Source organism: Fistularia commersonii, chromosome 16 (genome assembly GCF_037954325.1).
Source record: "Fistularia commersonii isolate RoL2024-O1a breed Wild chromosome 16, RoL_Fcom_v1.0, whole genome shotgun sequence".
NCBI lineage: Eukaryota > Metazoa > Chordata > Actinopteri > Syngnathiformes > Fistulariidae > Fistularia > Fistularia commersonii.
In genome coordinates, this window is record NC_141299.1 from 11,969,506 (window position 1) to 11,990,630 (window position 21,125).

The window sequence follows — 21,125 nt, forward strand, 5'->3', positions numbered from 1 at the left end:
CACAGTTTTTCTATAATGGTTTTCGTTTTTTTTTTTGTCCTTAATACTTCTACTGCTCGGCTCCTCAGTTCACCTTCTTCCTTTTTCGTATTTGCGTCCTCCGTTACCCTGCGTCAGGACAAACACAAACAGACTCTCGCCTTAGTTTGTTTTGTCCCTGCATGTGCTTATTGCATATGTATTGATGCCTCTGATGACAGTATGGGTTTCTCCTTCCCCACTAGCATTCAGTATGGTTTCGTTTACACCCCCGTCTCGCTCCTCTACTCTCTCCAAGCAAATGTCTTACATCAGATCTTTCAAAACATTTATAGCAAAGCTTTTGTAGCTGAGGACTCCCACTGTGGCCAAATATAGTAAACCTGTATCCAGAAGGGGTGTGTATGTATGTGTGTATGCGTGTGTGCGTGTGTGCGTGCGTGCATGTGTGTATGTGTGTGACAGAGAAGTAGTCGGATGACTGTGTGCGTGCATGGCTCTGGGGTAAAAACGTGTTTGTTATTGTTCCCAGCACTTTGCCTGCAGACAACCCTGCCAATTAAAGGGGAGGTTTTATGTGTTAAGAGCAGGAAGTGTTGCTGTGTGTGGCTGTATGCTATTGGCTGCTCAGCTTTTCCCATGTTCCTTCCCTGGTGACTGAGCAGCCAGGGCTCTTTACTGCTTTGGCCAAATGATAGGTAAATACAACACACCTTTGATCATGCTCAGCATTTAAAAGCCTTACTGGAACTGTGTACGTGAGGATGAACACGCCAGGCAGATTTCTGAATGACACAGTGAGGTTTACATTCGCGTGTTCAGCTTTATCAGCGATAAAGTGCTTCACGATGATACACCTCCTCTTTCTCTCGCTGATGCATGAGTGAAATCATTCCTCTGTCATTGGCTTCCTCCCTACATCCCCCAATCCTTCCAGCATAAAAACAAAACAAGACGTTGTATGAATGAAAGTGGGAGGGGCAGAGTGGCCTAGAAAGGCAGGCAGATAGAGAGACAGATAGCTGTGCAAGGCAGGGTGAGGCTGTTGCAGGGAGGAGGAATAGAGAGGAGTACAATAGAGTGGGAGGAGGGGATGAATGAATGAGGGAGCTGAATGTTGTTCAATAGCAGTTAGCTTGAGTTGCCTGTTACTGAGCAGAATGTGGAATACTGTATTGCTGCAGCAGTAGTGGTGTAGTGCTTCCTGCTGACGTGTCGCCGGTACCAGATAGAAGTAGGTGAGGATAGGATAAATGTAAAAGAATAATTAAAAGCAGTGGCTTAGTGCGCTGATCGCATGTTTGTAATAATAAAAGGTGATGAAGGCAGCCAGTTTCCATGTATTTATATTGAATTGATGTCACGGAAAGCTGGCTTATTAGCTCTATTTCGCTGTTTTTGCTAATGCCGCTACCTTAAAGCCCATTTTAATTCGTTAAAGCTGCAGCAGTAGCTGGATCTTCCTGACATGTTGGCTCCTTTGGTACGTCTGCCCCCTGTCTGCCCCAGCAAGGCCAGGGTTAAACCCGTGAGGCTCTCCTCCCTGACATGGAAGAGGCCATTGAATAGCTGCCTTCCCCCATCCAGCAAGCACATTGGCTGAAGCCGAGGGTGGATCTAGGGCTGGAGCAACACTCTGGCATGGAGTTGCAGCCGGGGCTGGATTGACGAGCCGTGTCTGCCCTTGTTCTGCTATATGGTGGTCACAGCATGTACACATAGAACAGACAGACTAGAGGGGCTGGGCCAGAGAAAGCTATGCATTTTTCTCTGGGTCAGAGTGAGCTGTGTGCACTGGTTTGTCTTCTGGCTCACTAAACAACCTCCAGTGAATGACAATGCAAGGTTAGAAATACCCATTACATATTTTTCCACACAATACATCAGCCATTGCTGTAGTTTTAAAGGCGTGTTCGGTTAGACATTGTTCTTTACCCAAGAAGCTCCATTATAGCTGTCCTCTCCCCTGTACAGTCCCATCTGCTTTTTTTTTTTTTAACACAGGCAGCAGAATGGGCAGCCCTCCTGTATGCTGGGGCGGGTAACTGTAACTTTGGAAGCGAGCATTTATATGATCTACATAGAAGTACCATTCCCTCTTCAGGCAGCAGACAATTCTGTCATTTGAATTTTCAGCTCATCAACAGTGTTATGAAATAGAATACAATAAGGTTTTTATAGTTGTCAGATGCAGTGTATTCACTTTGCTGATATATTCAACCGTATAGTAAGTACATGTCAAATATCATGTCAGGTATTGCCTATATTGTTTGTCTTTTTCTTTTCTTGTTTTTTGAACATCTTATCGTGCAAAAGGGTGAAATTATGCTCAGTGTGTTTAGAGTATGATATTTGACAGAGATTAACTTTTGACTACTTTGTTCAATTTGTCCTGTTAATCATATTGCAGTGAGATAGACGTCTGCGACAGCCATTAATCTTGCTAGAGAAAAGTTATTTGTAATTTGATTAAGGCTTTTGGAGTTTGCTATTTCTTCTCATGGAAAAGAAGAATTATTACATATTTAAATCCCACTTAACGTATTTTTGTTGCTGCTACTAATTGGTGCTGCATGTGCTGCATGTGAGCAATCGTCTCTGGAACCGAACATTTGTGGTTTGATTCCTGTTGAAGTGTTGTTGAGCAAGACACTGAACCCCAAACTGCTCCCCTGGCGCTGGTGAATGGCAGCCTACTTCTCATGGTTCATCCATGATGGGTTAATTGCAGAGAATGAATTTCCCCACGGGGATTAATAAAGGATAACTTATAAATTATTATTATTTTGTACTTAAAAAGAAGGCACTATACTGAAATAATGGCTTGGCTATCTGATAATGATTTTGTGTTTTGGGAGACACCTTATCAAAGTGGCTTGATAAACAAATATAATAAAACCACAGTTAATGCTTCCCCACAACTTATCCCTATTTTGTTCACACCCCACTCGCATGTGCATTTAGTCGAAAGGTCAGTTCCTGATACAGAGTAAGATAATAAGTCTCCACTGGGTACCAGATAGGCAATAACAAGCCGTTTATTAGATCATTATAGGGCTTTAAATCAAACGTGGTGGCTAATACAATCACAATGAAAGTCCTTGTTCAAATGCTGTTTACCAATAGGTCAAATGAAACCTGACATGAGCCAGTGACATATAATGTGCGGGCCATTAGCAATCAAGGTTGTTTCCACAGTGCTGCAGACCGCTACTGCTGACAGTAATTGTGGTCACTCTCCTGGATGCAGGGTGGGCGACCCGTGGTTGTAAAAATTCATTTTTACATTCAAATTACAGCTAGGGCTTGTTTAAGTGTGTTTCTGAACTACATTACTGTTTGTTTAATCATGCCGATTTGTGCAAATTAAGTTAAAATGGTCACACAACCTCTTTGTGTGAGCTGTAATTTTTTGGATGCAACATGTAAGCAATAAATTCAAGATGATGTGATTTCAGTTACACTACCTCTGCTTTTGCAAGTAACTATACATTGCTGCCCTGAGTAATTTGGGAAGTTTCGTTCAAAATTAGTTTTATGAATCAAGAAGGGAAGTCACAAGTCTGACATTTATAAAAGATTTTTTTTAGCATTTTTATGTTTTTTATGTTGGTAAGGGAGAAATATTTTACATTTGCAGGACTGCATATTCTGGCTTCAGGCAGTGCAGGATATCGGTCTTTTTATCCAATAATTGTGGGTGCGGGTGGGCGTATATGGTTCCTTTGTTGCTCTCAGATCAATGCAAACACCACTTGGTGGCCATCTCGACAACAGGGTTTACCCCTTTTTGTTGAAATATCTGATTTATTAAACAAACAGAATCATTCCTACGTACAGCTCGAACCACCATTTAATTCGTTGTATCATATTTAGATTTGTTTTTTTATATCATTTTGTTTTTCATTATAGTTGTACATTTTTGCAGATACAGTATATGCCTTTCTATCCCTTGTGTGCTACCTTGATGAACGGATTGTATCAAAATTGTGATTTTAAAATAAAAAAACAAAAACATGACTGATTTTAGAGATTTCTATTACCTATAAAACCTGATCTCAAGCATTTTTAATTCTTGTTCTCCTTTCCCTCTACCTTTCTATAGTGTGCTTGGACAATTGTAAGCATGGAGCATGCAGCCTGGGGAATCAATGCTGCCATGACCAGTGCCTGGGAGGCTGTTCAGAACCAGGAAATGCTAGCAGCTGTGTGGCCTGCAGGAACCTCCTGCATGGGACCACCTGTGTGGAAAAGTGTCCTCCTGGATACTACATCTTCAGAGGCTGGCGATGTGTTAGTTTTTCATTCTGCCAGGTTGGTAAAAATTCTCATTTCAAGGTTATCGAGCACGCATTTGATGCAATCATTAATTCTTAATTGCATTTTTAACCTTTGCTTGTTCAATCAGGAACTCCACAATCAGTGTAAACAGATGAAAAAGATGAACCAAGACCGCGAGTCAGGCTGCTTCGAATACGTCATCCACAACGGAGCTTGTATTCCAGAGTGTCCTTCTGGATACACTACAATTAACTCAACAACGTACGTTCGACACCCACACACCACTGATGCTACCATCAACACAGCAGTCTTATTGATGGTGGCCATCATTACACGATCATAAATGTAGCAGCAAATTATCCCTCAACAGAACAAGTTGAATGTTGTCACTTAACACAGTCAATAACAAGTGTGCGACAGACATGATGGCACCCATTAACTACTGTATTGCAGATTTACTGTCATCATTTTCTCCTCAAGTTGGAAATATAATTGCGCCGACACAAGATAACACGACGAAATGAAAACCCCAACAATGAAGTTGAATGACATTGGTGGACCAGAGCCAAGGGCCCAGTTCAGATTCAGTATCACCACATATCCCGGCTTATCTGTACACAAATCTTACTAAATCCATACAAACTGGGCATTATAATGTTTCTCAACAAGATTAGGTTTACCCTTTAAGGATAAACTAACTAACTACATTTTGTGCAGAAATATTAAAGTAGGTAAATGAAATTGCATGAGAATGTCCTCACCCATAGGGATACCTATTTGTGACTGTTACAATATCAACAGTGCTCACAAAGTGCAACAGAAGCGAATAATATATTTGAAAAAAATGACCTCATTGGGATAATGTTTTGGATCTCTCAGTGAGCCTCCATCCTAATAGATGCTAAGTGAGTGAGGTGCTCCTGTTCTCTGTTTATGGGCTGGAAAAAGGCGCCGAGGAAGGTGAAACTCTTGACCCTGAATCCAAGCTAATACTGAGAACATGCACCTTAAAGTTCCAGTGTGAACAGAATGTCCCCCCCTGTGCCCTGATCAGACGGAAGACTTAATATATATTGTTTTGTCTTAAATAAGTTATAGCCGGTGGCACAGAGCTCGTAGCACTTTCGGAAAGTAATGGTAAGGCCATTTCAACCATAAAGTACATATGTCATGTTTAAGGTTGAAGGAGCAAGTGGCTTACTGACTCTTGCATGTTGTCAGCCCCTGGGGATTATCAGGTGCTTAAAGAGGGAAGAACATTGTATTAAGTGTCACTTTCCCAGGGGTGTAAAGCAGAGTGGCATTCTTTGTGTCTTGGAGATGGGCTTGAACGATGGTGCTGGTGTACATTGTGTAAAGATTAGATTTTTGTTGCAGTTGGAACATCATGGTGTCTGTGTGTATGTGTGCGTGTTCGCTTATGTGTGCGCGTAGGTGCGTTTTGCCGCAGTCACTTGGCTGTAGCTAGAGCAAGCATTGTCAGTCACATTGTTTTTACCCTTTAAAGAAATTGAATCCAAAAATGCACGCAAGTCCCTACACGGCCATGTAAATAACAAGTAATGCACTAATGTGAATCAACACCAGTGTGGAATGGTGAAGGGCAGAGGATATTCCAGAGGAGGGAAAAAAAAAATACATCCAAGGTGTCGGCATTATCGTTTTAAGTAACAATTAGGCAGATACTGTTTACAGTGCTTGTGTTTGCATTGTAGTCTTTGAACTTTTCGTCACGTCATCAGATAAGGATAAACACTAAGGCACGGGGTAACTTTTTCCTCAAACGTCTTTCACATTAACAGATAAACATCAGCTGCTGCCATTGGTAAATCACCTAATTTAATGATTGACAGCTCTCCCTGACCCTACAGCTCTTAACATCTACGGCTCCAACAAAGCTCCTAATTTGTGGTCAACCAATACTTAAAACAGCTCTCAATAAATCTTCTCCCTTTCAGAGACGTTAAGCTGTAGCAGCTAGCTGTGATATACTGTACTTCAGGCCATCAAGGACCTTGAGAATTTTTAACTGGATCATAAATATTGTGTAGGAAACTGATCTAAGGCACCAAGTTTGAACTCAAATAGTCTTGTTCCTTTGAATTTCTTTGGGCCCGAGTTCTGAACGAGTTGGAGTCGGGAGATTACATTGTGGCTGAGCCCTGAACAAAAAAAGAAAGAACTAAAAAAGAAAATCCAAGCATGCCAGAATTAAGACATTAATGAGTTTTCAAGGGGGGAAAAAAAGCAAAACCAACAAATGATTATTATCCGAAATGTCTTTTGTTGTCAAAAGCAATCCGCCAAAACTTCAGGCCTCTAAAACTGTTCTGGTTTGTCTTTCTGTAAAATTAGGTTCGATATGTATCGCACTGCGTTATTGCGAATGTTGCAGACAGGAATACAAACATTTGGTATCAAAACAGTCTTTGTGATTCTGCGCAGCTTAGCAATAACCGAGTAAAATATTCTCTTCAGATGTTTTTGAAGTCATGTTCAATCATGTTGTCTCTGGCTTTGCTCTCTTTCATAGCTCGCTCCGTCTACTTTATGAAGGAGCTTGCTCATCTGTCTTTGGATGGCATGACACCACAGTCGACTAGGTGTGCGTGGGTGCATGAGTGTTTGTGTCTGTGCGTTGTTTTTATAAATATGTGTGTGTGTGTTTGTATGTGTGTGTTCCGGTTCTGCCAGGCCTGGGACCTAGACCAAGCTCGCGTCAGCTACTGTCGCTGTTTTAGATGGTTCTTGCAGACCCGGGACTTAAGAGTCACAGAGTTCAGCTGGACAGATAAACACTGTCCCTTTAAGAGCTGCTCTTGGACCCAGCCTGTCTGGCTGTCTGTCTGTGTTTTTCAGTACAACTGACCAAAACATTCTCTTTCTACACTGCAACTAGAGCGTTGCTTTTGCAAAGCTCAATATATGATTTTCCATGCGGGAGAAAATGGATCTTCTCACTGTTGTTTAAAAGAGATGTTGCAATAACGTTTCCACGCGGTCCTAAGTCATATAGGGGAAATAACAGTTTAGCCGGTTTGATTTGAGTTATTACAAAAGGTGGAAACCGAGAGAATCATTGGTTGGAAAGGGGTCAAGTATCTCACACAGGGTGGCTGTGAAATGCAAACTAAACATCCAAAACAGCACCCCTGGGATGATATACTGTCACAAGTGGACGGGTGAATTGGTTCTACTGTGCGCACAAATGTCTGTTAAAGCCTCCTTGGATTGGGTGTTGTAATCGGGGTTGAATAAACATGAAATAGAAACCTGGTCATGTACTAATGGCGGTGGCTTGCCTGGTCCCCGTTGGGTTTTTCTTTTCCAGAAAATCGGAACAACCATCAAAATATGCAATGCCCTTGTTAGACAACACAGTCGTCAAAGAGGTTTTTGCACCTCACATTTGTAGATGTACATGTTATTCTCCACGACATAGAACATTGAACATGATCTAGTTTTATGTAGTTAACCTATCTAAATAACAAGAAAGTGGATAAAGAGAGATTCCATAATTTGTAGTTTCAAAGCTTTTCAGAGACTACAAAAATGCAGTATTTTAGTTTGCACCCCTGGCAGGACCATTGCGGTAAAGGATGTCAAGGCTGAGATTAAAATTAAGGAAGGATTATGTCCTTTTGAAGGAGTCTTTGGAAAAAGTGCTCATTTGTGAATGAAGCACTGGTTCCTTTTCTGTGTGCGGTGTATAGCCGGCTGCTCGCTAGACAAGGCCTGCCTTTTGTGAATGAATTTCCTGAAAGGCTGCACTATCAAGGCCTCAGAGCTCAGTGTACGTGTGTATGTGATTACGTGCAGAAGCACATGTTTGCAGTGAGAGGACACCACTCAGCGCTCAGAGGGAGGGGGGGAACAGAGGAGCGTCTGTTGGGAACTGCAGCTGGTGTTTCAGTCATATTGTTTTTGTTGTCTTTAATTATACTCTGTGTGCATTCATATGTGCATGAGGGTTGCAAATGCAACAGAACACTCTGAAGCAGGGATGAAAACCCGGTGTCCTCTATTCATAAGTGCTAAAATTAATGAAACCGACTGAGATTAGCGGAAGAGAGGGCACCTGTTATTTTTACACCTAAACTCCATCGTGGGCCTTTTTAAATTCATTGAGGAAACAACAATGATTTGGGAACAGGGAAGTCATCAGCCCGATTGTAAACTTTCAAAGTTATATCAAATATAACTACAAATACAAATGATATATTATATCATTTTGACTTATCTAGCTGGAATATTACCAAGGATATCTCAACAGAGTACGTTACCATAGTGGAAAATGCTTATTTGACCAAAAGTGTCCCTTTAAATGTCAAGTCCAGTTACATTTGTAGATGTATTTGTCATACATGTTTATATTATACATTGAAGTCAACACCACAGTTACCAAATCTACAAATGAAGCTTGAATGTTTAAGAAAAAAATGCTTGAAAAAGCAATAACTGACAGTGAATGTAACAGGTGTAAATCCATTAAATGCCCTTGAACAGATAGCCCTGTTTAAAAACGCTCTGTCATCCTTGTCCCGTGTCTGTCACACCACACCAGAATGTAACAAAACATTCCTCCTTTATGCCATTCAGTCCTGCTTCATTCCATCCTTGATATCAGCACATGTAAACATTTGTTGTTTGTTGTGCCTTTCCACTTTAGTCACGACTGCGCGACATATCTGTGACGTCTGAAAGTGTGCTGATACTATTATTGTAATTTGTTTACTTCTCATAAACATTGTAGTTTCTGTTTTTTTTCCTGCCTTGGAATGTATGCAGCACAGTGGTCCCATTTTGATTCAATGTGTCTTCTATTATGACTGGTACCATGTCTAATCTATTAGATTATTGAAGTTTGATTGACGGCCTTTGTCCCCATCTGTGTACCTATCTGTCCGTGCAGGCTGACCTGTTTGCCATGTTCGGGCCTTTGTCCTAAACTATGTGTGGGAAATAAGACGATTGATTCGGTCACATCAGCCCAGGCTCTGAGAGGGTGCACCGTTCTCCAAGGCAACATGTTAATCAAGATTCGAGGAGGGAGTGAGTACAAGTAGAATTCCTCTTTCTGACACCCCCTTCCTCAATAACATGTCTTCATCTCAACCTCGATTGATAAAGTTTCCACATACAATAGGCCTATATCCGGCCGTGATATGTATATCACAACTAGAACATATACATATATATATATATTCATCCGTCCAATTTTCTTACAGATAATATAGCAGCTGAATTGGAGGCTAGCTTGGGCCAAATTGAGGAGATCACAGGCTACCTCACAATTCGCAGAGCCTACGCCCTGGTCTCCCTCTCCTTCCTCCGGAAACTACGCCTCATCAGGGGGGAGCAGCTTGAGGGAGAGTAAGTCCTCTACTGTGTCACTCCTCTCCTCTCCTTCTATTTAAACACTCTACAGGTATATTCTCCACTGGTTCTCAAGTTCTCATCTTTTTCTCGTCTTTTCAGTATCTACGCCTTCTATGCACTGGACAACCAGAACCTTCGAGAGCTGTGGGATTGGTCCAAGCATAACCTGACCATCCAACGGGGGCGTACCTTCTTTCACTATAACGCCAAACTTTGCATGTCTGAAATCCGAAAGATGGAGGGAGTGACCGGTACCAAAGACCGCAACCAAAAGAACGACATTGCTGCACGCACCAATGGGGACCAAGCCTCCTGTAAGACACAACGCTTTTGATGGACATTTTATCTTTATTAGCCAAATTAGACATATGATAGCAATATGTTTTTGCATAAAATTTAGTAGCTCTACCTCAACTAGAACATTGTGCTTCTGGTTAAATGCCCATCTGTAATTGTGATTGTGATCACATAAAGAATGAAAAAGCAATTGCAAAAAAATAGAGGTAGTGTTGTGATGCAGTAAAATTATTTCAATATAGCACATTCCATACATGTACTAAGTTGATCTGTGCTTTGTGAGATGTTCTCTTAGCAGGGGATTTGATTAATATTCTACACTTCAGATATCCCACAATACATTTGCTTTTTTTTTTGCCAAAGTGAACTACTAATCTTTATGATTCTTCCATTGTTATGCATCTTAGGTGAGACCAAGTTGCTGAAATTCACACTTATCAAGACTACATCTAATAAGATCATGGTGAAATGGGAGTCCTTTTGGCCATCAGACTTCAGAGACTTGCTGGGCTTTATGGTTCTCTACAAAGAAGCGTAAGTATCCAACAGAAATTATGAGAAATTTTGGACCAGGCTATTAAGCATAGAGGTTATGCTTACTCAAATGTAGTGACTTGTTTGAGTGACTCCTCAGTGCTTTTACCAAGCTAATTTCCGTCCACCATCTTTAGTAAAATATATAATAAGTCCCTATTATATATAATTAGCCGCAGTGTTTATTCAGTCACACAGACAAACACACAAAGCAGCATATAAAGTTGAAAACATTCTTAGAGGTAAAGGTAAATGGCCATATCCTGTGGACATAACCATATTGCTAAATGCTATTGGCATAAACTTGATAAATATTCCTCATTGTTAGCTTATTCTTCACACATGTGGTGTCTGTCATCCCATATTCTCCAGGCCTTACAGGAATGTGACAGAGTTTGAGGGGCAAGATGCATGTGGCTCAAACAGCTGGGTGATTGCTGACGTTGACCCACCAGCCCGTGTCACAGATAGCAAGGAGCAGCATGAGCCAGGGCTTTTAATCCGACCACTGAAGCCCTGGACTCAGTACGCCATCATGGTGAAAACCCAATTGTCTGCCTCTGACGAGCACCAGGTCCACGGAGCCAAGAGTGAGATCATTTATGTCCGCACCGATGCCTCGAGTAAGTTACTTTGATTAATATGTGCATATAAACCCATTTCAGACATGCGCTGCAAGCCCTAATCTAAATCTTGGCCTTGCTGAGATGTGTTGTATGTGCAAGATGTATAACCCAGCTTGGATACCGAGGCCTCCAATCAACCAGCTCAGCAGTGCATAGTTTTTTATCACATATTGAGCAACCAATGTGTTTCTGTTTATCATGTGTCTGGAGCAAGACCTAAATACAGCTGCCCCAAGCAATGTAATATGTACAAGAGACGACAGTGAAGTGCTATGGAGATGCCAAAAATATGTAACTGAAGAAATGTTTGGAAAAGTTTGGGCCGGCTGTGTTTTGTAAACAAGACCCTGTGATACTGAAAGCGTACGCTTCGGATCGTCAGCTGGGAGGTATCGCCCAAATCCCCGCTGCATCTGACAATGAAAAAGCACACGTACAGTTTTTGTGTTTTTTCCAGTGGCAGTCATCTATTAGCCCCTAATTTCTTGATACAGCAAGGTATTGCCTCTCAGCCACTGTATACCAATGAAAGAGAGTGAAACCCTTGGAAGGAATGTTACTGGCGTTACCTGAACTTAAATGTGCAAACAGGCCAGGGAGTCATTCACGTTGTTGCTCCATACAGGCCACGGGTCTCATTCAGCCAGTGATAGATAGAGGCCCATGTGGTGACAGTAATCAGTTGGGAAACATATTGGACTTTCAGGCCTTCTGAAATTGATGGCACATTACAGAGGATTAAAAGTTTTGTATAAATAAAACTTTTTTCATAAAAAATGCTCGTTCAGTGGAGATTATTCTTACTGTTTACATTGTGTCATGATAGTGTAATACAGACTCTTGTCTCACCTGCATCCTCCATCCTCTGCAGAGCCCTCTGTGCCTCTGGACCCCATTTCCTCCTCTAACTCCTCATCTCAAATCATCCTGAAGTGGAAACCCCCCACCAGTCCAAATGGTAACATCACCCACTACCGGGTCATCTGTCGGAAGCAGCCTGAGGACAGTGACCTCTACAAGTTTGACTACTGCCTGCAAGGTTTGTGTCCCTGTCCCGGAGACCGTGTACCATTAGATCAGTTTATCTGAAGCGCACACCGGCTTGATCCCAAATCTCATCCTCCCTTACAGGAATGAAGCTTCCGTCTCGTACCCCGACCCACCTGGATATTGAAGATGAGCAAAAGTGGAACCACACGGATGAACCCGCCATTGGGAGCAAATGCTGTGCTTGCCCGAAGACAGATGTACAGCTCAAGAAGGAGCAGGAGGAGATAGAGTACCGAAAGACCTTTGAAAACTACCTCCATAATGAAGTTTTCGAGAGCAGGTACGTATGTTTTTACGTAATTATCAGTTTACTTGTATTACTCGGGGGATTTTTAATAACTGTCTTCACCTTAAATTGTTGTTGATTTCACCAGTTTTTATTGCAGGGCTACTACTTTCAGTCACATTCCAATTATTACCATAACTCTAATTAATGGAAAAAGTACATACTGTACCAGCGGGAAATATAATTAGTAGTTATCAGCTGTTAAGTCATGACACAAAAGCTTAGTTGTTGGACCATTTGGAGGAAGTTGTGTGTGTGTGTGTGTGGGGGGGGGGTCTAGCTTACGTCCACTTTGAGATATGGGTTCAGGGCTTGAGTTAAGATCCACTGTTTTACAGGCTGAGACATACAGGACACTGTATCTTGAAACAAACCAAAATAAGAGATAGTCAGGAAACATTTTTGAAAAACCAAGGAATGGACTTTCATCTCAACATTGGATTAGCTCGTGCATAAATCTTGTGTATATTTGGAATTCATGAAATGGAGTTTTATAGATAACACCAGAGGAACTTCTTACTTTGTAAGTTCCCTTTTGTGGCAGTGAAGCGAGAACGTTGGAGCCCCCCTCATCCTGCCAGACAAGATCAGTTCTCTTTTTTTTTTTCTCAGTCACAATGATTTGTGTGTTAAAACGGCTCCGTGCCAACTCTTGTCTCGTTCATCAATGTTTGTGTGTGTTGTTTATGTAGACCCTCCTTTTTTACTGGGGGGGGGCTCAGTGTGGGAGATGCTTATTGTCTGGGCCCTCATCCTCCAGCCCACCATCACACACAGACACACACACACAGCCAAAGTTTCTCCCCCCCCGCTTCCCCACGGGGGCGATTACTGTGCCCATTATCATTTATGCCAGTCATGTGTGCGATCATGCAAACTGCGATTTTTAGACACACAGACCCTCAAAGTCACACACACACACACACACACACACACACACCTCAGCTGGATTTTGATATCAGAATGTTGGAATCTGCCAAGGTCAGATACAAACACTGAAGTAAACAAGAAACTCCTAACGTCCTCCTTTTCCATCAGGCAAAAGGTATGCAGGGGGCGTCGTATTTTTGTACTACATGAGGAAGTATTGGATCAGCATGAAATCACTCAAGGGTACTTAGTCGTGGTAGTTTTTGAAGGAAGCCAGATTTTTCTATTAGAGAGTGGATCAATTTGATCTTACTGAGCGATGCACTGCAGGCTGCCTCTGATGTGGTTCAAGACCAAGGCCTCTGTGGTGGTTTATGTTCATTACTGTACAGAATGAAGTAGACTGGGTTCAATGGTTCCACCTAGTGGTCAATGTTGGTAGATTTGCCAGCATGGCAACGTGCACATTCAGTCACATCCTTTTTTGTTGCAGTTAATATGAACTAAGCGCTCTCTGCCTCATTCTTTGTTACTGCTCTGTTGGCAATCTGCCAGAGTTTAAATGACTTCATGTTAAAAAAAAACAACTTAAAATAGCTCTGCTCATAGAAGAAGACACACAATAGTTTGACTAATAATTGCAGTTTAATACAGCAATCAAATTAAATGTTATCGATTGACTTACATTTAAAAATTTTCAGAAGTTCACCTCATTTCAGTAGTGCTGAATTCAAGATGACTCCAATTCAAGTAAAGTCTATTCTTAGTGATGAAGAGTTGAAGACATTCAGCTTTGAAAGCTTGCGTGCGCTGAAAACAGGAAAGCTGTTGAATTGAATATGTTCACAACTGAATAGTCATGAATTTTGCTTATATGCCCACCTTTTCAAATTGAATATTCTGCAATGTCAGAGAAAATACATACTTTGAGTAAATAATCCAAACCTTTTCATGTAATTCCATTATTGTTCATGATTCCGCACATTAGAGATGGAATATTTTATCTGTGGCTAAAGTAGGAAAACATTTTTGACCCAATGGTTAGCTTTATAATAAACAGAATCTTCTTGTACACTGGTTTATCGACACCATTGATAAAGAAGAATAGCAGGCAGAAGGTAGAGGCCTTACTTTCCTGGTTGGCCAAGGGATGCTCTTCATTTCCTGATAAATACCGGAGTAGCTGAAGTCACCGAAACCACAACCCTGCCAGGTCGGACCTTAGGAGAAGCCATAGGTTAAGAAGACATAGGGGGGCGACTTCAAACAGGTTGTGAAAACTGTCTGGTCACTCAGGAAAGGGGAAGCAAGAGGTGGCCCAGGGCTTACCTCAGAGAAAGAAAACAAAGTTAACCATCTCGTCTAACTTATGGATTCTCAGTATCTGCATTCTCAGCATAATGTCATTTATGTCTGCTGTACGCTGTCACAGATGACATATGACAAAATCCCCAGGCTAAGTGAAAAGGAGGGGATTGTCCTTTAAGGGGTTCTCAGACTTTCTATAATGCCTTTGTGGATGATGTGGTCTTGTCGGACTCATCGATGAAGGCCCTCGGGTGGTTTATTGCGGAGTATGAAAACATTGGGGATAAGTGCCAGCTCCTTCATGTCACAGGTAATGGGTCTCTGCTAGAAAATGGTGGAATGATCCCTCTGAGTTGGAAGAGAAGGGCTCCTAAACTGCAGAGTTCAAGTACCTCAGTGTGTTGTTGACAAATGGAGGTAAGATGGCAGTTAAGTTAGATAAGCGGATTAGCATGACACCGGTAGCACTTCGGGTTCTACTTGGATCAATCATATTTAAAATGGTTCGGCGCTGGAAAGGAAAGCTGTCTGGCACACCTTGTTGAATCACAACCCTCATCTATTGTCACTGAGGTCCACTTAGGTGGCAAAGGCGTCTGATGAAGAGATGCCTCCTTGGAGAGGCGGTGCAGGGTATATGTCTGTGGCACAGGCCCAGTGGTAGACCCAGAACATTTTTCAGAGGCTACATCTCTTCTGGCTATGGTGTCTTTCAAGCAAACCCAGGGTTTGTCATTTGGGCCAGGGACACTTGGGTCAACGGGGTAAAAGTTCGCTGTGACTCAGCCCCCGATTAGCGGACAAAAACAGATGGTTTGCTTATCGGAGACTATATTGTTTGAGGAGGGTGTGAAGTGAATCACCGTTTTTCAAAATAAACCTTCTTCCTCCAGGTTTTCTTACTTTTGGCCCTTTGCCTGACTTTCACTTACTTTTGTATGTGCTGCTCTTTTCCTGAAGACCATCTCGCCGGCGACGCTCAGTGGGAGTTGCCAACGCCACCCAAATTCCGTTCTTCCTCACCACAGCCCCCAACCTGCCCTTTGGCGCTACCACAACCACATATGAAAAACAGGAGGAGGACGACAAGAGATCCAAGGTCTCCAACACTTAATTTCCTATACCACTGCATGTGTTATTGTATGTGCGGATAACTTAATTTATGTTTTATTTATTTTGGATTGATAGAGTCCTATGAAATTCAGACATTAATCTCGAAGTTCAAAAGAAGCAATATGGAGTCTGTATTCACATATTTTTGACTTTCTTTCTACTTTAACTTTATACATGGCATTTCATTCAGCTATGTAAGCCTCTAATTTGCATTCTTTTTTTTGAGAAGTCTGTATTTATTTTTGTCTGAAATCATAAGGACCCAAGAGGAGCTTTTGGTAATCCGCTTCACGAGCAGCTCACAATCACACACAAGGACACAAGAACACACAAGAACCTGATCAATACTGTGTTAATTCAAACCTGACTTTTGCTTTGTATTTAACAAGATAATGATGAACTGACTGGATCTCTCTGCTTTTCGGTGCAGGTTGAACTACTGGTAAATTCCAAAGAGTCGACGGTCATCTCCAACTTACACCACTTCAGCAGTTATAAGATAGAAATCATGGCCTGCAACCATCCGACAGATCCCAAGCGCTGCAGCATGGCAACTTATGTCAGTGCCCGAACAATGCCAGAGGGTGAGACAAATACCCATCCCACATTTCTATAAATACAAAGTATATTCATATGTTTTTTTTTTGTTTTTTTTTAAGAGTTAAACACATTGAAATTCTCCCTGGCATTAGCACAGGCCAGATGTAATCCTATTAAAGTCAGCAGGGTGTCAACAATCAATACAAAGTTAAATTTTGTGCTTAATGTCTATATACAGTATGTTTAGAGATCTTCTTTGTGTTCCACCTACAGAAAAAGCAGATGACATCCCAGGCGCTGTGATCCATGAGATAATGAACGGTGAACCTGCCTCTGTTTTCATTAAGTGGAACGCACCTCCCTCGCCTAACGGCCTTATCATTCTCTATGAGGTGTTCTACAAGAAGGTCGGAGACACAGAGGTCAGTGACCACTATTGCAGGTTGGGAGAGTCGGGGCATAGGGAAAAAAAACTGACAAAGGAGGGTGCAGGATAGTTTTTTTAAAAGAACATAGGTGGGCTAGAGGTCAAGGAGATGATAAAAAAATTATCTTTACTTGATCTGTAAGTCATGAACACATAGCTTACACTGGTACACAAATGGACACAACTTTAAGGAGACATTAAGAGAGGAAGAGGATTGGCTTGAAGTATAAGAGACAAATGAGAAGGGAATAAGAGACTGCTGTCTTATGTGGATTAGACTGTTGTCCTTTTTTGGGGGAAAGGAAGAAAGGAAATCTTCACTCTAAATCTCAAAATTTTCTAGAGTGTGCTGGATTTCCCTGCCAAGTTCCTCTATATAGTATTGGTATTTCTGTGCATTTTAATATTTGTCAGGCACAATCCTAATGTTGAGGTGTGTTGATGTTTCCCTGCTGAAAGAAATGTGTGACTTCCACACTCATTGCTATTCACTGCAGCATTGCCTAAACCTAGGAACTGGTAGCAGCTTCGTTACCATAGCGACAAAGGCAACAAGGAAGACTAGACTGCAGTGGCAGCCCAAACACTGTTTTTTTAAATGATACCTTGAGCATGTCAGAGGATCAAATGCATCAATTAGCAGTGTAACTCATTTAGTTAATGACCAATTGGTAACACAGTAACCAATTTGAGTGTGTTCAATGGATTTCTGTTCAGGCCTTTTTTGTCTTGAATCAGGACACTTGAGTCTCATACTACTTTTAAATTAACATACAGTGGCTGGTAAAGAATGGTGGGAGTAAATATATAAGGTCTATGTAACACCTGGACAATGGGTCTGTCTACCTTATTGCAGTCAGGTCTTGTTACAAGATGAAATGTGTTCGAATGTCTTAGGCAGACCTTATCACAACCATCCCTGTCTGCAACTGAGCTGGAACCCGAAACCGCAATATAACAACTTTTAAGTCTCCTGGTGTCTAACCTGAGCACTATGTACCCACACCAGACAAAATTATGGGCTTATCAGGCGGGAGACCATTCAGTAATAATCATACTTTGTATAGCAGAATCAATAACAGGTTATGCTCCGCCTCTTGTCACTGAATTGAAAGGTCAGGTGAATCCAAACATCTGTGATTGTAAATTAAAATTTGAGAGAAATAGGAATGGCAACACTTAATTTGCAAAATCAAGTGATGCTCAGAGACTTAGTGCAAACAATCGCAACAGGCTTTTCTAGTAACCAAAAGCTTTTGTACCGGATGCAAACACTAGCTGTCAGACCTGCTAATTGCTATTATCCTGGAGTGGGCATGGAAAATGGATAAGATTACTACATGGCTATTGTGTCTTTTTACAATTTCAAAATTGTTGACGATTATCATGAGGTTTTGTACACATCTGTCAGAAAGATGTTCTGCTAAATCCCTTCAGAAATCAACATACATACAAAGTCTTTGTAGTTTGTTTCAGGATCATCTTGGGACAGAGAAAATCCTAAAACACATTTCTCCTTGTGTCTTGGAAAAATTTGAGCATCTAAGTGTAGTAGCGGAATCACACATCAGACCTCAGAAATACTTGAATGCATCACAATTGAATACGCGTGTATTTACTTCAGTATGTTCATTTGCATGTGTCATAGCTGCTTAGAGCGCATGTAGAACCCCGTATGAAATATGTTTTCATAATTTGCCTCGGGGTACTGTAACACCTTTGCAACAAAGTTGAAATAAAGCAATATCTTTGACAGAAAATCATTTGGATCACGTGGATTAAGAGACCTTAATGACTTTTTGTCACACAGGTACATACAGCTTGCGTATCACGGCCGGCGTACCTCAAGTCTGGTGGCACCAAGCTCTCACTTGTGCACCCTGGAAACTACAGCGTGAAGGTCAGGGCCACGTCCTTGGCAGGAAATGGCTCTTTCACAGAAACCACTTACTTTTTCATGCCCAACAGTAAGGCTGCAGGCTTTATCACTCATTTCGCATAATTCACGTGTCATGTATTATTCACGTGGATGTGGGAGCACCACTGCCCACTGAACTAAGTGACACGCTAACATGTGTGTCTCTTGCAGAGGACCCTGGGATAATTGGGGTTGTGATTGGTCCGGTCATCTGCTTCATCCTTCTGCTGTTTGTGGGAGGAGGAGTCTTTTTCATTTTCAAGAAAAAGTAAGAGCTATCGGAATTATCCACCGTATTACCGAATACGCAACCGACTTTTAAAGAAAAAAGTGATGCTTAATTTCCTTGGCAGAAATGCATAAAAAATGTTAAGTAGTTCAATGTGATACGTATGAGTAGGTGACATGACAAATAAAATGACAGTTCTGAAATGTCAATGTTCTTAGAATGTTAGCATCTAAATCCAGATTTCAGTGTGTCACGGCACTTGTTGGGTTTGTGTCTCAGGCAAACCGAGGGGCCGACAGGACCTCTCATCGCTTCGTCAAACCCCGAGTATCTCAGCGCCAATGACGGTAAGTAATGCATCGTAATGTTTCCGGAGGAGAAGAATTTCTGTCTTCCTGTCACATCAGTTGTTGTTCAGTGTGATGGGCTGAAAATAATACATGAGAATTTCACTCGGTCCTATTGCTTGTTTGTGTTTAGTTTACGTTCCGGATGAGTGGGAGGTGCCTCGAGAGAAGATCACTGTGCTCAGAGAGCTGGGTCAGGGCTCGTTTGGCATGGTGTACGAAGGAATCGCCAAGGACATAGTCAAAGGAGACCCGGACACTCGTGTAGCAGTCAAGACCGTTAATGAATCGGCCAGCCTGAGAGAGAGAATTGAGTTCCTCAACGAGGCCTCCGTCATGAAGGCTTTCAGCTGCCACCATGTGGTGCGTCATGGCAGTGCACTTTAACGAATGTATTTCTGAAATGGAAAAAGGATTAACTAGCCGTACACTATAACCTAGTATTTACATGTAGTGTCAACCATCACACTTAATGCCGCTGCCACTGCCATATTGACACGATTAATCTCCCATCATACAGGTGCGTCTTCTAGGTGTGGTGTCCAGAGGTCAGCCCACTTTGGTAGTAATGGAACTGATGACACATGGGGACCTCAAGAGCTACTTGAGAAGTCTCAGGCCAGACTCTGAGGTACCTGCTCGTGATAAAATTCACATATGAACTACTGCTGAAGGAGGCCGGGTCCTAAGTTTGCACTTTGCTGGCAGAGTATATTAAAAGTTTCATTTGTGTGTTTCGTAGAACAACCCATCCGGTCGTCCTCCGCCTACTTTAAAGGAGATGATCCAGATGGCTGCAGAAATCGCAGACGGCATGGCCTACCTCAATGCCAAAAAGTTTGTCCACAGAGATCTGGCTGCCAGGAACTGCATGGTGGCAGAGGACTTCACCGTCAAGATCGGAGGTGTCCGAGCTCATTTCTGCTCTTCTTTCTTCATCATTCGTCTCTTACCTTCACATTATTTTGAAAGACTGTATCCTGAACATTGTCTTGTCAATCTTTTCATTAATTCTCTATTGCAGACTTCGGTATGACGAGAGACATCTATGAGACTGATTACTATCGGAAAGGAGGCAAGGGCCTACTTCCTGTCAGATGGATGGCTCCAGAATCTCTGAAGGATGGAGTGTTCACCGCCCACTCTGACTGCTGGTAAGACACCTCAAAGTTCATTAGCCGCTTTAGCTCCGACAGAATCGCCGTCGTGTTTGATAACATGTCCGTGCGTGCCCGCAGGTCATTTGGCGTTGTGCTGTGGGAGATCAGCACGCTAGCAGAACAGCCCTACCAAGGTTTATCAAACGAGCAGGTCCTGAAATTTGTCATGGACGGAGGATTCCTGGACCGACCTGAGAACTGCCCTGAGAGGATGTGAGTAGATACTGGCTAGAACCACAAGTGTGGCAACTGGTGGCTCAGTAATCTCATACATTATCTTGGATGGAATGCACACATCATCACATGGTGATAACTTCTATTTACTTCTTTGTGAATGAAACACAGGTGATTTAAACATTTTAAATGACATTAGAATCAATTTTATTCTCGTTACGCATGTACAAGTACAGGGTAACAAAATGCGGTTTATGCTGCAAAATGCAGCATCTAGCCAGAAGTGCAAAGAAGCAGCACGTGTTAATACAATAAATGCATTTATCAGAATGTCCATGGTATATTATGTCAATAATTTACAATGATCAGTTTGAACACTATAGAACTATGAATGTAATTTACAAGTAGAAGTGTGCAGATGGTAAGTTATTCTACCCCAAAATACAGTTTGAACAGATATTGAATAGTACATAAATATGGAGAGCAGCGGCCTGGAGTCACTAAACGAGCAACTAGTTTTGTTTATCTACCTGGTATTGTAAATCTCCGGAAAACCAACTAAATAATATAAATTTTCATCTGTGTTTCTAAACATTTACTGTTGTAC

General features: G+C 41.8%; 1 protein-coding gene across 1 annotated transcript in view; it reads left to right on the plus strand.

Annotated features, from left to right (window-relative positions):
* Nucleotides 1-21,125, plus strand: part of insrb (insulin receptor b) — a 75,141-nt gene that overhangs the window by 46,267 nt on the left and 7,749 nt on the right. Inside the window, exons 3-22 of the mRNA XM_086162276.1 lie at nucleotides 4,085-4,293; nucleotides 4,388-4,521; nucleotides 9,173-9,312; nucleotides 9,489-9,633; nucleotides 9,739-9,953; nucleotides 10,344-10,470; nucleotides 10,843-11,093; nucleotides 11,968-12,135; nucleotides 12,228-12,426; nucleotides 15,571-15,709; nucleotides 16,154-16,307; nucleotides 16,537-16,685; nucleotides 18,501-18,657; nucleotides 18,780-18,876; nucleotides 19,117-19,184; nucleotides 19,318-19,547; nucleotides 19,705-19,815; nucleotides 19,927-20,089; nucleotides 20,209-20,338; nucleotides 20,423-20,557. Coding sequence (XP_086018402.1) covers nucleotides 4,085-4,293; nucleotides 4,388-4,521; nucleotides 9,173-9,312; nucleotides 9,489-9,633; nucleotides 9,739-9,953; nucleotides 10,344-10,470; nucleotides 10,843-11,093; nucleotides 11,968-12,135; nucleotides 12,228-12,426; nucleotides 15,571-15,709; nucleotides 16,154-16,307; nucleotides 16,537-16,685; nucleotides 18,501-18,657; nucleotides 18,780-18,876; nucleotides 19,117-19,184; nucleotides 19,318-19,547; nucleotides 19,705-19,815; nucleotides 19,927-20,089; nucleotides 20,209-20,338; nucleotides 20,423-20,557 — 3,121 coding nt within the window. The remainder of the gene's footprint in view (nucleotides 1-4,084; nucleotides 4,294-4,387; nucleotides 4,522-9,172; nucleotides 9,313-9,488; nucleotides 9,634-9,738; nucleotides 9,954-10,343; nucleotides 10,471-10,842; nucleotides 11,094-11,967; nucleotides 12,136-12,227; nucleotides 12,427-15,570; nucleotides 15,710-16,153; nucleotides 16,308-16,536; nucleotides 16,686-18,500; nucleotides 18,658-18,779; nucleotides 18,877-19,116; nucleotides 19,185-19,317; nucleotides 19,548-19,704; nucleotides 19,816-19,926; nucleotides 20,090-20,208; nucleotides 20,339-20,422; nucleotides 20,558-21,125) is intronic.